Consider the following 15297-nt stretch of genomic DNA (forward strand, 5'->3'; position numbering starts at 1 on the left):
GTTTGCCTGGTGGCCAGGGAAAGGTCTGTTCTTGGCCTCATTTTGTGTATTAAAAGTGTCCGCGACGGAGGTTCAAAGAAAGATGCAGCGCAGGGTCCTCTGGGGCCATCGGCGTCGCGCCCCCTCCCTTGGGGGGTCCCGCGGGAGCGTCTCAGGCTGGAGAGGTTGGAGTCGCCCCGAACCGCTCGCTCTCAGCGGATGGCCTCTAGACCCGGTTCCGCCCTGAGTGGAGGCGGAGTCTGGGGCAGCCGCTGGCTGCGGGGCGGGCCGGGGGCGGGCCGGGGGCGGGCACGCAGCTGGAGTCTGAGGTTGAGGCTCGGGCGCGCTCAGGCCCGGATCCTGGCGGCCTGGGCGGCCGCACCATGGACTCGAGGACCGAGGAGTACGAGCTCAACGGCGGCCTGCCGCCGGGCACACCCGGCTCCCCGGACGCCTCGGTAAGACCTTCCTCCCACTGCTGCGTGATCTTGCCCGGCCCTGTCCTTTCCGGGTGCCGCGGCTCCCCGGGCACCTGTGGGCGCCCGGCCGAGTGCGCGCCGCGTTCGCACTGCAGAGTGGTGGGGGACGTCCCGCTCCAGGCCAAGTCCCTCCTGCCCCATCAGGGTCAGAACGATGCCCACGGGAGTTCCAGCCACCCCCGGCAAGTGGGCGGGATGTGGGGGCGTGGGGGCGCAGGGCTGGCTGGCGTCCCCAGCCCTACTGAGCAGCGCCCGCGTTTGGCTGCGCGGCGGAGCGGGCCTGGGCGCAGCTCCTCGGGCTAAGGACTGCCGGCGCCCGGCTTTCCCGACCTCCCCCGACTCCCGCGCGGCCCCCTCTAACTTCAGCCTCGCCGCGCCGGCTCCTCAGCGCACTTTGCCCGGGGGTGGGCGGAGAGGAGTCACAGCCTCCGGGCTCCAGACCAGCGACATGCAGACACTTACGTCACCCCACGCTGACTACACAATCTGATGCGTGCCTTGATGGGGGAACTTGGAGCCCGCTGTGGTCCCTATTCCACTTACCTGCCTTGAGAAATAGAAACGTCACACAACCTTCAGTGTATGTCCCCACAGGCCCTCCAGAGCTTGCCCTGTCCGGCCTAGTAGGACTGTGGGCAGGGGCAGGCCCTGGCAATGGTCTTGCTTCAGAATTCTTCATCCCAGGACTCAGAACTTACTGAGCACCTTGTGTTTGTTGCAAGGTCCTGGCATGGCCCTCTGATGACTTGTTTACTTTGGACATTCTTTCCTTTTCCAACCCCCCAGGGATGGGGGCAGGGAACAGCAGCCTGTGGGTTTTTCCAGGCCTCTCCGTGGCGTGGACCAGACGGGGGCAAAGATGCTCTGCCCGCTTGCTGGTGGACAGTCCTAGGCCGTGCTGTGGGGACAGGCCATGTTCAGGGAGGTGGGGCCCCATGAGCCCCGGGATAGGATGGCCCTGGGGCTGCATGGACACTTGTCGCTAGGTTAGAGATGAGGAAACTGAGGGCTGAGAGGAGCTGTCGCACTGCAGGACTTGACCGGTGTGCAGGACCCCAGGGACCTGCCCCTACCCCAATGTGTGAGCGCTTTGGAGCAATAGGCAGGGGGCTCCTCTGGCTGTGTGTCCCTGGGAAGTTGCCGCACCTCGCTGGGCCTTTTAGACATGGTCTTATAAAGACAGAACACAGGCTCCCACCTGCCTTCAGGGAAGTGGGGAAAGCAAGTCAGGTAGTAAACAGGGCAGTGGCTTGGAAGCGCCTTGGAAAGGGAGGGATACTACTGCTCCCCCACCCTTGACCTTGCCTGGGCAGTGCCCTCCACTCAGAGCAGTCTCTGCTCACCTCTGCGGGCGGCAGGATGGGCTGTGCCTCCTGAGATGGGTGCATCTCAGGCCCAGAGGAGATTGGGTTGGATTTGTTCCCGGATCACTGTCTTGGCTCTGGGCACCAGAGGGAGGGAAACACAGCCCCGCCCCATCACACCGCGGTTGGAAAGCAGCCCAACCCAGACAGGGCAGGAGAGGCCAAGGCAAAGCATGGGGTGCCCTAGGGGCTGGCGGCCCGTTGTGGGGGGCGGGGCATGGTGGTCAGGGAAGGCTTTCTGTGGAGGTGGGGACATTGGCACTGAGCCCTGGAGGGTGGGGAAGATGGGTGGGCAGATCTGGCTCTCTGAGATGTGTGGAAGGGCATCTAGGCAGAGGGAACAGCAGGAGCAAAGGCTCGGAGGCTGGACCACAAAGCACATGAGGGCTGGGTAGGAGGTGGGGGGATGGGAAGCCAGGCCGATGAGAGGGGCCTTGCAGGCCTGATCACGGTCTGGTGTCCAGGGAGCTGTGGAAGGGCTATGAGCCAGTGTGAGGATGAGCACATTTCCCCTTGAAGGGTAAAAACTTCGAGGGCCACTCTACTCACCGAGCCTGGAGGCCCAGGACCACCCAACACACCTGTTCCTCTTCCTACCCTCAAGACCTTGCTTCTCCATTTCTTGGGCACATCATGTCAGCACTCTGTGCCTCAGTTTCTCATCTGTGAAATGGGCGTGATTGCAGTACCTGCCGCAGAGGGTGGTGAGGACTCAGTGGCTGATGTACATGAAGTGCTTAGAGCCAGGCCAGCACTCAGCGCCCTCATCCTTACTTCTGCCTGCCATGGAGACCCTCTCCCAGTGGTGAGCCCTGGCAGTGGTTTGGAGAGGGCAGTGCTTTGCCCAGCGTGGGTCCCAAGGAGAGTCTCAGTTTCCTTTTCTGTAAAATGGGGCACAACTGCTCACCTCCCAGGGTGGCCGAGGCTCAGGGAGGAGCCGCACGTGGAACTCCGGCCTGGGTGGGCTCTGTTGGGCCATGGCCGTGGGAAGCTCTCAGGTCTCCCCCGCCCCATGTGTCCTGTGCCCCTGTGGCCCTTCATGTGAGGGCCCCCATCAGTGTCCAGGGATTGAGTCAGCTCACTGTGGCTGTCAGCAGAAGGAACAGTAAACAACAATTTCAATGTGAAAATGGCCTGAATCTGTTATCCCGAGGGCGTCTCAAGGCAGGGAGGTGGTGGGGATGGGGTTGGGACAGGGCCATCTGGTGCCAGCCACACCTTCCTGACCCTCACGGCCCGCATGTTGAAGGTTCCTGGGGCCACATCTGGGCCAAGAGGCATGGTCTTCGGACGCAGGTAGCTGTGCCCGGTACACCTGCCGTCTGGGCCGTGCATGGCCTCAGCTGCCCAGGGGGAGGTTTGCTCTTTTTCGCATTTCTGCTTTCCTGGCAGATCCTGAGGCTGGCAGGGTCTGGGCCAAGTTCTGAAAGGCAACCCTATGGTCTCAGGGCCACTCCTGGTCAGTGCTGAGTCCACAGGAAGTGGGTCTGCTTGGCCCAGCTGCGGTGGGGACCCCGCCTCCCAGCACTTCCTGCTCTCTTGCTGGGGATTTCCTGCCAGGAACACAGACGTGGAGCTGGGAGACCCTCTCGGGGCCTGCTTCCTGGGCTGGCCAGTAGGAGATGGTGCAGGGCTCCAGTGCCAGTCCCCGCCTGTCTGTGTGGCATCTGGGGAATGGGCACAGCAGCTCATGCCCCTACTGGTGGGTCAGACAAGGGATGTCGGAGGCCCCAGGCAGGTCCTAGCATATGGTAGGGGAGAAGAGGGGTTGCCTGATTCTCAGGTCCCCCCACCGTCTGCCAATGCCTGCTGAGTCCAAGGTTAGGGCCAGTGAGCAGGACAGGCTGCGAGCAGCCAAGGTCTAGACTAGGACCCCCCAGGCACCCCGGGCAGGCACCTCATCCACTGGGTCCTGCTCAGCACAGGAGAGCCTGTGCCCCAGGCTGTCCTTTCTTTGCCGTGTGACTGTTATGTGAGCCTGTTCAGCTGCTTTTGAGTCAGTGGAGTTGGTTGGGGAGGCAGAGTCTTTCAAAACAGTGAGAGCCAGGCATCAAGGAAGAACAGCCCTGCCACCTACTGCCATGTGCTCCACCAGCTACGGGGCCTCTGAGGCCATCCCATTCAGTCGCCTCCACATCCTTGTCTACCCATTTTACAGATGAGGAAACTGAGGCATAGAGTGGTCAGTGTTGAGGCAGGACTGGGGAGGTAAAGGAGGTGCTGTGGCAGCTTCCAGCCCTGCTTCTCACAGGCCCTTGGAAGGGGTGGATGATATGCATCACCACATTTGTGGACCCACAGCCCCTGATCCTGTCTCTGCCCATCCAAGCCCTGGGTGAGCCGGAGCACCCATTATGCTACGGCCAGAGCCAGGCCCGTGGATGCAGCAAGCCTAGTTCATATCCCACTTCTGTGCCAACCCCTCCTGCCTGAGCGGAGGATGCTCACTGCAGTGGCCCTGGGACCCACCGTGCGGCCCAGCCCCAACATGTGCAGCCTGCAGTGGGGAGGCTGACTGTCCACAGAAGGTTGCACGAAGAGCCAGCCACGCCCCTGCCCAGAGCTGACCTCCTCACCAAGCCTCCTTCCTAACTTTCAGAGGAGAAATATCTGGCCTGGCCCCAGGCCCCGGGTGCTGCTGAGGTTCTGGGAAAGTCCCGCTGGCCCTGGGAATATATTAACCAGGGTGTTTATTCCCTGCCCTGTCCAAGCTATGGGCACAGGTCTCGGCAGGGCTCAGCTCCTGGCAGCTCCTGCTGGCCGGTCAGGACCACAGGGCTCCCTCACGTGTGGTAGCTGGGTCCCCCGGCCACCCTAAGGCCCATCCCAACATAGAGGCAAGTGCCCAGGACTGGGGGAGAGTGGGGTCGTCCTCCCTGGGACCTCCCTGTGCGGTGGTCAGCTCCAGGGCTCCAAGGCCCAGAGCTCCGAGGTTAGGGACAGGGAAGCAGACCGGCCCTGCCGCCCTCCCCTCCACATGACGCTCCCAATGTGGCCTGCTGCCCGCGGTGGTTGCCAGCTACGCTGTATCCTGGGGCAGCCCTATGCTTTGGGACACACAGTCCTGGGAGGTGGCTCTGGGCAAACCTCCTCCGAGCTGCAGTCTGCTGGTCTGTAGAATGGAGAGGAACACAGCCTCTCCCTTGGTGAGTGGGAGCTTCCCAGGTGCAACCCTAGATACACTGAGTGGGAGACTGAGGCCAACGCAGGGGGAGCTTGTGTCAGGACCATGGGCTGGGCTGTGGTGAGCCAGGGCTTGACCTGCATGCAGAAGCTTCCTTAGCTGCAGGTTGGACAGGAAGCAGATGGCCGGATGGGCTGGAAGTGCCCTTCACCAGCAGGGGTGTGTGGTCAGGGCATTTGCTGGCCACTCAGGGCTTGGAGGCCATCCCGGGGCATCTGCTCCACAGCCTCGTGGTACACATGGGAGACTGAGGCACAAAGTGGGGCTAGTTGTCCTGAAGTGACACAGCTGGAGCCTGAAGCAGGGAGCCCCTGAGAGCTCAGCCCCTAAGGGGACAATGGCGTCAGCTACCAGAGCTTCTGAGACCCGGTGCCTGGGTTCAAATCCTAACCAAGCCCTCACTTGCTGTGTGGCTTTGGGTAAGGAACCACCTTTGCTGGGCCTCAGTTTACCCACCTTAAGTGGGCATGAGGACAGCAGGGGCACAGGCTCCCCGTGGCTGGGGGTGCTGAGAGCTGAGGCTTCGGGAGCTGGGGGCTCTGTGCGGACGGCCCTTTTTAATGGCTCTGAGTGTTCCTCGTGACAGCATGGCTATGAAATATTTAAACGGCTCTGCAGAGCTCAGAAAAAAGGGAATTCTTCCTCCTGTCCAGAGGCCAACACAGTTAGCCTGGGCATGTGTGTCTGTTTATGTATGTGTGTGTGTAGTTTGTGTATATATGTGCATGTGTATTTGTGTGTGCTGTATTGTGTGCACCTGTGTGTCTCACGTGTCTATGTGTGTCTTTCTGGGGGATGTGTGTTTCTGTGCCTGTGTGACTAGGAACATGCACATATTTGTGTAGATGCCCTTGGAAGGTGGAAATCCTCACAAGGTCTATACTTGGCCGCCTTCTCCCAGCACAAGTCCTGGGATGGAGACCCGGATGAGCATTAGGGTGGCCTTGAAAGAAGGCACTTTGGCACTTGAGGTTTGTGAAACAGGAGCACATGCCCACTGTGGCCAGCAGCCCCCTCGACACTGCACCTCACAGAGCACACGTGTGATGGGGTGTGACCCTCTGGACGGCTTCGCAAGAGCAGAGCTGGAGACCAACTCAGTGCCAGGCACAGGCCTTTACGTCTGGGCCGTCCTCACCCAGACCCTGGGCAGCCTGGAAGGAAGCCCCTAAGTGGATAATGGTGGGACAGGGACACACAGTCCTGGGAGGTGGCTCTGGGCAAATCTCCTCCGAGCTGCAATCTGCTGGTCTGTAGAATGGGAGAGGAGCGCAGCCTCCCAGTCGGCGTGTGCCCTGCCTGTGCTGGGGCCTGGGGAAATCCCAGGGAGTGCAGCGTCAGGCCCAGGGTGGGAGAGGCGAAGTACAGACCCCATAGTGGCTTCGGGATGTGCATGGAGTGACCCGAGAGCACACCAGGGCCCCAGGGACAGGGCTGCTGGCCGGCCCAGGTAAAGGCGGCTGTCCCTGTGCACACCCGTGTCCACGTAAACTTGCTACTTAGAGAGCGGCTGATGCTGAAGGCAGGTTGTTGGAATGCCCAGGCCCAGGTGTAAGCAGCAGAGCCCGCCGGTGTCCCCTGACGCCCACTGTCTCTTCCTCCTGGGCACATAATTTTAGATGAAACTGAAAACGCACAGCACGAAAGCAAGGCCCCTGGCCTCTGCTGGCTCTGTGTTGGCTGCCTCATGTATTTTTCATTGTGCATGCTTCCAGCCTGCAGAAAGTCAAGGCCTGGATGGATGCCCGTGTCCGCCCCTCCCTGTGGCCCTGCGGCACCCCGGCCTCCCGGCCTGCATCTTTCATGAGTCTGGAAACAGTATCTCCCAGAGCAGGCCCCAGGAGGTCGGCTGCCAGCAGTGGGTTCTCACAGCTGCCTCCAAGCAGGTGACCAGTCCTGGGAGGCTGTGGTCCAGGGCCTGGCAGCTCAGGGGCGCCTGCGGACAAAGGGCTGGGCCAAGGGGCTGGCAAGTTTGTCCTGAGTGACTGAAGAGGGCCCCACCAGGGCAGCTTGAGAGGGGCAGACTCTTGCTCCAGAGAAAGAGGAAGTTGGATACTTCGGCCTGCCTTGGAACGAAGGGCCAGCGCTAGATAGGACCTTCCTGTGGCAGGAGAGAGGGCCATGTCCTGCCAGGGGAAGTCCTGGGAGGCTTCCTGGAAGCAGTGGCCTCTGTGTGGGGCCTTGGAGCTTGAGAGTATCTGGCAACAGGGAAAGTCACTGGGGGCTCCAAGAGAACTGTACGGGGCCCCTCCCAGATGGGCCCCTAAGGCAGAGAGGATTCCATCAGAACTCGAATTTCCATTTGATTACTCTGAGAAGTAATGTGGAAGCTAAGCTCCACTGTATGTCCTATGCCAAGGCATCTGTTGAGCCTCTGCTGTGTGGGGGCCCGGCTCTGGGTGGCCCACCTCAGTGAGGGCTTGCTGCTAATGGCCAGATAGTTCTGCAAGGCCTGTGCTGAGGCCTGGAGGCTGAGTGGCCTGTCGGGCCCCAAGTCTGGGAGGTTGGGAGGTGGCAGGGGCGATCTCAGCCCTTAGGTCCGGCCCAGGAAGACTCATTTCTTGCCTGGGCCAGTGTGCACAGATCTGTCCACCCACACGTCACTTCCTTTCCTGGCATCAGGAGCTCAGACTCTGAGGCGGGGGGAGAGGAGGCCAAGGGCACAGACGGGTAGGGGCAGGCAGGGAGAAGCAGCCGCGCCTATGGCAGGAGGGCAAGGATCGGGCAGCGCTTTCCAGTGGAAAACCAGAGTGCATGTACTAGGGTTGCTATGTCATTTCCGTTCTCTCCAGGACTGTATTCCTAGGGGAGGTTTTATAAAGACCGAGCACATTCTCGCAGCCTCTCCTTAGGGTAATAAGCACTTCTGACTGAGCACTTACCGGGGTGGGGGCAAGGGTAGCCCTCACCTGCAGGGCCCAGCGACCCCCAGAGCCCAACTCAGGCGCAGCCCTTGCCCCTCCCCCACCCTCTTTGCTGACCATCCCCCTCCCCGCAGCCGGCCCGCTGGGGCTGGAGGCACGGGCCCATCAATGTGAACCATTATGCCAACAAGAAGAGCGCAGCCGAGAGCATGCTGGACATCGCGCTGCTGATGGCCAACGCGTCCCAGCTGAAGGCCGTCGTGGAACAGGGCCCCAGCTTCGCCTTCTACGTGCCCCTGGTGGTCCTCATCTCCATCTCCCTCGCGCTGCAGATCGGCGTGGGGGTGCTGCTCATCTTCCTCGGTAGGTCCCCGGGTGGGGCAGCCGGGCCACCTGCTCACCTTGCTGGCATCTGCTCGCACCCCCGGGACAGGTGCCCACCACCTTGCACACTTGGCTCTCAAGGAGCTGCCGAGTCCCTGGCCCTCATCACCCAGACATGCAGTCCAGGAAGTGGTACCCCACCCCCCACGCCCTCCACTTTGGTTTTTGTTTCGTTTTGTTTTGTGTTTTGAAAGAGTCACCCAGGCTGGAATGCAGCAGCACAGTCTCGGCTCACTGCAAACTCCATCTCCTGGGCTCAAGTGATCCTCCCACCTCAGCCCCCAAAGTAACTGGGATTACAGGCGCTCACCACCATGCCCAGCTAATTTTTGTATTTTTTGTAGAGATGAGGTTACGCCATGTTGCCTGGTCGAATTTTTGAGCTCAAGTGATCCAACAGCCTCAGTCTCCCAAAATACTGGGATTACAGGCGTGAGTCACCTCGCTCGGCCTTGCTTTGTTTTTGAAACCGGGTCTTTCTCTGTCTTGATCATGGCTCACTGCAGTCTCAACCTCCCAGGCTCAAGTGAGCCTTCTGCCTCAGCCTCCCAGGTAGCCTGGACCACAGCTATGTGCCACCATGCAGGCTAAATTTTTTTGTTTTTGTTAGACACGGGGTCTTGCTATGCTGCCCAGGCTGGTCTCAAACTCCTGGGCTCATGTGATCCTTCTGTCTCAGCCTCCCAAAGTGCTGGGATTACAGGTATGAACCACCGTGCCTGGCCCCACCCTGCATTTTGAAAGAGCACAGAGTGGGGTCAGGGCCTGGCCTGTGGGCATTAGGGCAGGTGTTTCACTGGGTTCTTGTTGACTCATGCCATGAGATAGCCTCAGCCATGCCAGTCCTCACCTCCTGGGCCCAGGGTCCTCCTCGTGACTGCATGACCTTGGGCAAGTGGCTGAACCTCCCAGGCCTCACCTATAAAACAGGCATCATAATAGAACTACAGTTTGTGGCAGGAATCACTAGATTAAGGCCCGCAAAGGGCTCAGTGCATTTGCCCAAACCTGGCCTTTGGTTGACATCCATAGCTTCAATTCCTATAAGGAAAGTGCGGGGGCTACAGAAGGTGGGGTCGTAGACTGAGGGGCTGCCCAAGCCAGGGGTGCTGTTGTCAGTGTTTCAGCAAAACGTGTATTTTTCTCTGGGCGACAAAACTCATCGTAAATGCGATTGAGGGCCCTGTAATGTCCCAGGACAGCTTGACCACTGGGGTGGGTCCCCTTCCACTGTCCCAGGCTGGGGTGCTGCATCTGGGCTGCCCTTGGCACCATCCACTCCTCTCTCGCCCACAGTCAAGTACGACCTTAACAACCCGGCCAAGCACGCCAAGCTGGACTTCCTCAACAACCTGGCCACGGGCCTGGTGTTCATCATCGTGGTAGTCAACATCTTCATCACGGCCTTCGGGGTCCAGAAGCCCTTGATGGACATGGCGCCCCAGCAATAGGGCACCCAGGTGAGCCGGGAGATGGGGCGCGAGGCCTGCAGTCCTGGGGTTGCTCACTGTCGGAGGCTCTCGCAGTGTGTCGAGTCCCTGGCTGGCCAGCCTTGGACACCTTCCTACACTATGGGCATCCTTGTCCACACCTACAAGGCCAATGCCTGGTCACTGTCTTGAGGCCAGCCTTGCCACTGGTGCTGGCCACCTGGGGTCCTGTGGTCACAATGTTTAAATGTAATGTGTGTAAGAGCCACCATTTGAACATCCTGGAGAACTCACTTAAACATAAGTTTTCTATGTATTCAGAACATCTGTCTGAAAAAAAAAAAAAGATTTTTGGGTCAGGTGCTGTGGCTTACACCTATAATCCCAGCACTTTGGGAGGCTGAGGCAGGCAGATCACTTGAGGTCAGGAGTTCGAGACCAGCCTTGCCAACAGGGTGAAACCCTGTCTCTACTAAAAATACAAAAAGTAGCCGGGTGTGGTGGCACATCCCTGTAGTCCCAGCTACTCAGGAGGCTGAGGCAGGGGAATCGCTTGAACCCAGAAGGCAGAGGTTGCAGTGAGCTAAGATTGTACTCCTGCACTCCAGCCTGAGCGACAGTGAGATTCTTTCCAAAAAACACCCAAAACCCAGAGATTTCTGGCTTCTCTTGATAAGTCAGGGGCTCTGCACCCCTTATCAGCTCCACTTAGCAAGTGAAGCTTCCTCCCAGCCCTCATCTGAGAAAAAGGGGCCCTGGTATGACCGCCTGCCTGACCCCACTGTGCCAGTCTAACCAGGACGGTGGGACTCAGGATCTTGTCACATGAGCCCCTGTGACTTTTCAAGTCTGCCCCGTGCCGGACCTCACAGAGTCTGTTAGCTGCCTGCCCTAGGCTGGAGCCTGGTTGTGTGCGGGATGCAGATGGAGGCTGTCCCCACAGGACGAGGCTGTCCCCACAGGACAAGGTACCCAGTGTAGGAAGACTTCCCACACCACACACGCCCTCTCCCTGTGTCCTTGCTCAGAGGGGGTGAGCGTCTGCCCAGTGACACAGCCTAGGAGCAGGATCCACAGGAAGGCCTAGGATGCAGCCATGGTCAGGGCCACATGGTGCACACACTACAGTCCATGCAGCCAGGCCAGGGCCACACACCACAGTCCCTGCAACCTCGGGCCTAGGGGTCACCCCTCCGGTTTGTAGCAGAGGTGGAGGTGAGTTGCCAAGGGAGGGGTGGGCACTCCTGGCAGGTGGCCATCTCTCCACCAGTGGTGGCCCACGGCAGAGTAGACAGGAGCAGTGTGCTTGGGACAGAGCACCTGTGTGTCAAGGATATATAAAAATTTCCCCAGGCCGGGCGCGGTGGCTCACACCTGGAATCCCAGCACTTTGGGAGACTGAGGCGAGCAGATCACTTGAGGTCAGGAGCTTGAGACCAGCCTGACCAACATGGAGAAAACCCATCTCTACTAAAAATACAAAATTAGCCGGGTGTGATGGTGCCTGCCTGTAATCCCAGCTACTCTGGAGGATGAGGCAGGAGAATCGCTCCACTCTGGGAGGTGGAGGTTGCGGTGAGCCAAGATCGCGCCATTGCACTCCAGCCCAGGCGACAATGCAAAACTCTGTCTCGGGGAAAAAAAAAAAAAAAAAATTCCCCAAGAGGGCGTAGTGGAGGAAGAGGTGGGGTGCTGGGGCCAGCAGCTGGGTTGGGAACGCCCCGCATCCACCCGGCCTCGCCCCTCCCCACACAGGGGCCAGCTAGGAGTGGCTGCAGCTCGTGGTGACCGATGCTCCTCTACCACACCCATGGCCATTCCCCCAGTGGGGTCACACCAGCCCCAGTGTCCCGGCCGTGGAGCCTGAAGTCACCTTTCTGAAAGGGCCTGGATCTGAGCAGCCCCAGTGGGGTCCGAGTCACTGTTCAGATGCTGCCTCCAGTTTGTATTTGTCCCCTTCCAGAACACCTAGATGTCAGCTGTTCCCTGGTTTGGGGCATGTGGCCAGGCCATTTATTAACCACCTGCTGTGTGTGCTGAATGCACTCCCCAACTCTCCCAAACATCAGTTATCTGCCTGCCGGGAAGAGGGTGCTGGGCCTGTGGGCCAGGTGGGGACCCAGCAGTGGACCTTAGGGCTGTCCTCAGAGGCTCGGAGGCCAAAGCTGCTGTGTGTCCTGTCTGGAGCAGCCAGAGAGGTCTCAGGCTTCGTGGGTGGCTATGGTCATAGCTGCCCAGCCCCAGCCCCCAATGGTGGGCCAGGCCTTTAAGTCCTGGCAGTAACCCGGCCATGCTATATTCATTCCATTTTCAGAGGGGAAACTGAGGCATGGAGTACTTTGACACCTCTCATGTCAGAATCAGTCTCTTCTCCTTCCTGAGTTCGGGTGTCCAAATGGCGCCGACACTTGGGGCTGGTCACAGCCTGGCTCAGAGCTTCTCTTCTCCCTCCTTCCAGGCCCAGACCCTCTCTTCTCCCTCCTTCCCAGGCTCCTCTCCCTCCTTCCAGGCCCAGACCCTCTCCTCTGTCTCCTTCCAGGCCCAGACCCTCTCCTCTGTCTCCTTCCAGGCCCAGACCCTCTCCTCTCCCTCCTTCCAGGCCCAGACCCTCTCCTCTGTCTCCTTCCAGGCCCAGACCCTCTTCTCTCCCTCCTTCCAGGCCCAGACCCTGTCCTCTGTCTCCTTCCAGGCCCAGACCCTCTCCTCTGTCTCCTTCCAGGCCCAGACCCTCTCCTCTGTCTCCTTCCAGGCCCAGACCCTCTCCTCTCCCTCCTTCCAGGCCCAGACCCTCTCCTCTCTCTCCATCCAGGCCCAGACCCTCTCTTCTCCCTCCTTCCCAGGCTCCTCTCCCTCCTTCCAGGCCCAGACCCTCTCCTCTGTCTCCTTCCAGGGCCAGACCCTCTCCTCTCCCTCCTGCCAGGCTCAGACCCTCTCCTCTCCCTCCTTCCCAGGCTCAGACCCTCTTACCTCCCTCCTTCCAGGCTCGGAGCCTCTCCTCTGTCTCCTTCCAGGCTCGGAGCCTCTCCTCTGTCTCCTTCCAGGCTCGGAGCCTCTCCTCTGTCTCCTTCCAGGCTCGGAGCCTCTCCTCTCTCTCCTTCCAGGCTCGGAGCCTCTCCTCTCTCTCCTTCCAGGCTCGGAGCCTCTCCTCTCTCTCCTTCCAGGCTCGGAGCCCCTCCTCTGTCTCCTTCCAGGCTCGGAGCCTCTCCTCTGTCTCCTTCCAGGCTCGGACCCTCTCCTCTCTCTCCTTCCAGGCTCAGAGCCTCTCCTCTCTCTCCTTTTCAGGACCCTGGATGCTGCCTGCCCTGCAGCTCAGCCGCCCGACCCCAGGAGCCGCCGTACCTGTGAGGTGTCCACCTCCCTGCATGTGGCACTCCCCAGACTGCCAGAGCCCAGGCCGGCCTCATCTGCACCATGTCCCCGGACCAGCCCTTGCTCTGACTGCGACCAAGCGCCATGCAGGAGGCCACTCTTGTCTCTCGGCGGCTGTTCCCAGGAGGCAGCTCCCTCCTGGCACATGGGGCTGGCCACAATAGCCCAGAGGGTCAGAACTGGATAGCCACAGAGACCTGTGCCCAGAGAAGGGTCTCGACCCACCCAAGGACACACAGCAGGTCCGTGGATGGGCTGGAAGAGGGACCAGGGCCAGCCTCTGTCTTAGGACATTCCAGAAGGACGAGGAGGTGTCTCTCCCTCTCGCGAAGCACCAGCGTCCCCACCTCGCGTGGGCCCTGTCCGGGTTGCCATGGTGACCCCAGCCTCTATCCACTTCCTAACCCAGGGACCCTGCACAGCCAGAACTGCCTTTGGCCCTACTAATGGTCACTGGCTCTGGTCTCAAGTGCCTGGGCTTGGTGGCCATCAAGAGGGAGCCAGCCAAGCCTGTGAGGGCCACAGACCCTGTATATACCCTGCACCAGCAGTGAGCAGGCAGAGCCCAGCCCCCTCCACGGGGGTCCCAGCGCCCACTTTTCTAATCACGAATGACCGATAAAGCCCATGATCTTTGTCAGGCTCCATGTGCCATCTCCCTGTTCCCAGGGCTGGGCCGGCCTTGGCCTCCCTGTCCCCTCTCCAGCTATGCTGCACGGGCGTCAGGAGCACACGGTTCTGGCCAGGGCCGCCTTCTCCAGAATCTTGGCTTGGGGAGCTCTTTGGCTCCTGACATCTCCCGGGGTGAGGTTTGGAGGCACAGAGGTGGAAGTCTGAGGTCACTGGCATCAGCAGCCCCTGGTGACTTCTGACCCAGGCAGGGTCAGGTGTGGAGCAGCGGCGTGTTGCCCCTCACACGTTTCCAGCACTGTTTCCTGGCCGCCTGCTGACAGGCCTTGAGGTTCTGCCCCTGCGTCTCTCTGCCCAGTTTGAAGTTGCTGCTTCCCCACAGTGGTGTCCAGTGATGCCTGTGGTCAGCGGGGACGTTCTCTGGGCAGAGGGGAGCTGGGAGCCATGCCGGGACCAGGCCCTGCATTCTCAGGGCCCACCTGCCCCACAGGACCCCTCACCCAGTGGAAATCTGGCTCCCGGGCCACCAGTGTCTGGCGCTTCACTCTCTTCTCCTTGGTCCCCTGTCCTTCCCCAACCCCCCACTACCCATTCTGTTCTCCCCACTGGCCCTCCCAGCCCCAGCCCCTCATCTCCCGGGACGCGGAGCATCTGATGGCCTGAGGTGGGAGTAGGGCCAGCCTGCCCCATTCTCCATCCCACACTGCCTCTGTGTCCCCGCTGTGGTACCTGAGCATCTCCTGCCAGCCTCTGCCCTTTCCTCCTCCAAGCAGCCTTCCAGGGGCACAGGGGAGGGGCGAGGCCTCCAGCACTGCCAAGGCCCCCACTTCCTTCCTCATCGCTTTTCTTCTGTCCCCATCTGGGCTGGGCCCCATGACTTGGGGTGACTCCAGCTCCCGGTTCCTCGGATGGATGAGCGGCCCCCACCCTGCAGTCCTGTGTCTGGGCTGACATCGGGTCTGCACAGCCCCATTGCTGAGGTGACGGAAAGCAGAAGCACTCCTGAGTGAAGGGGTCTAACCTGGGCTCTGCTTGAAAGCACTCCCGGGGAAAACAGCAGCAACTACTGAGTAGGTGGACTGTGGATGCCGAGAAGCTGAGCTTGTGGCACTGCTTTCTCCGCTTTTGTGTTTGTCCCATAGAGGGTGTGAAAAGCAGTTGATACGGGAATGGGCTCTGAGACGTGCTGAGTGGAAAAGGAAGCTGTGAAGGTATATGGTGGGTGCGAAATGTGTCCTGAGAGGAGGCGATGTGGCGTTGGCCACAGGTTGCGTGGCCAGGGCTGACTGAGATGCATGCCGCCTAGCACTCGGTCCCTGCTTTGGCCGTGGCCTGTGGTGTGGGCTGGCTGGCGGTCCGGCAGGAGAGAAGGCCCCCTGTGTGCCTGGCCTCACACACAAGCAGCCGGATGTTGGCCAACACATGTCTTAGCTCCTCCTTTGGCCAGGAAAGGAAGTTCACCAGGACCAAGGGGGAGGGACGAACCCAGATGGCTGTGCTGGGCCCTGGGCCATCCCCAGTTGGATATGTGCACCCTGACCCCCTGCAGTCCCCATGCCAAGGTGGCCTCACCTACTCAGACACCCATGCTGGCTGCCCCCAACCTCCCCGCCC

The 15297-nt window shown here is 60.4% G+C and overlaps 1 protein-coding gene across 1 annotated transcript; it reads left to right on the plus strand.

Moving 5' to 3' along the window:
• Nucleotides 1-280: 280 nt before the first annotated feature.
• On the plus strand, nucleotides 281-13696 carry LOC105498866 (ninjurin 1). The gene is made up of 4 exons (XM_011771235.2): nucleotides 281-437; nucleotides 8005-8233; nucleotides 9551-9714; nucleotides 12967-13696. Exons 1-3 carry the CDS (start codon nucleotides 363-365, stop codon nucleotides 9703-9705), a joined length of 459 nt encoding a protein of 152 aa, XP_011769537.1. The 5' UTR covers nucleotides 281-362; the 3' UTR covers nucleotides 9706-9714; nucleotides 12967-13696.
• Nucleotides 13697-15297: the final 1601 nt, after the last annotated feature.

The sequence above is a fragment of the Macaca nemestrina genome, chromosome 14, assembly GCF_043159975.1.
Source record: "Macaca nemestrina isolate mMacNem1 chromosome 14, mMacNem.hap1, whole genome shotgun sequence".
Lineage (NCBI taxonomy): Eukaryota > Metazoa > Chordata > Mammalia > Primates > Cercopithecidae > Macaca > Macaca nemestrina.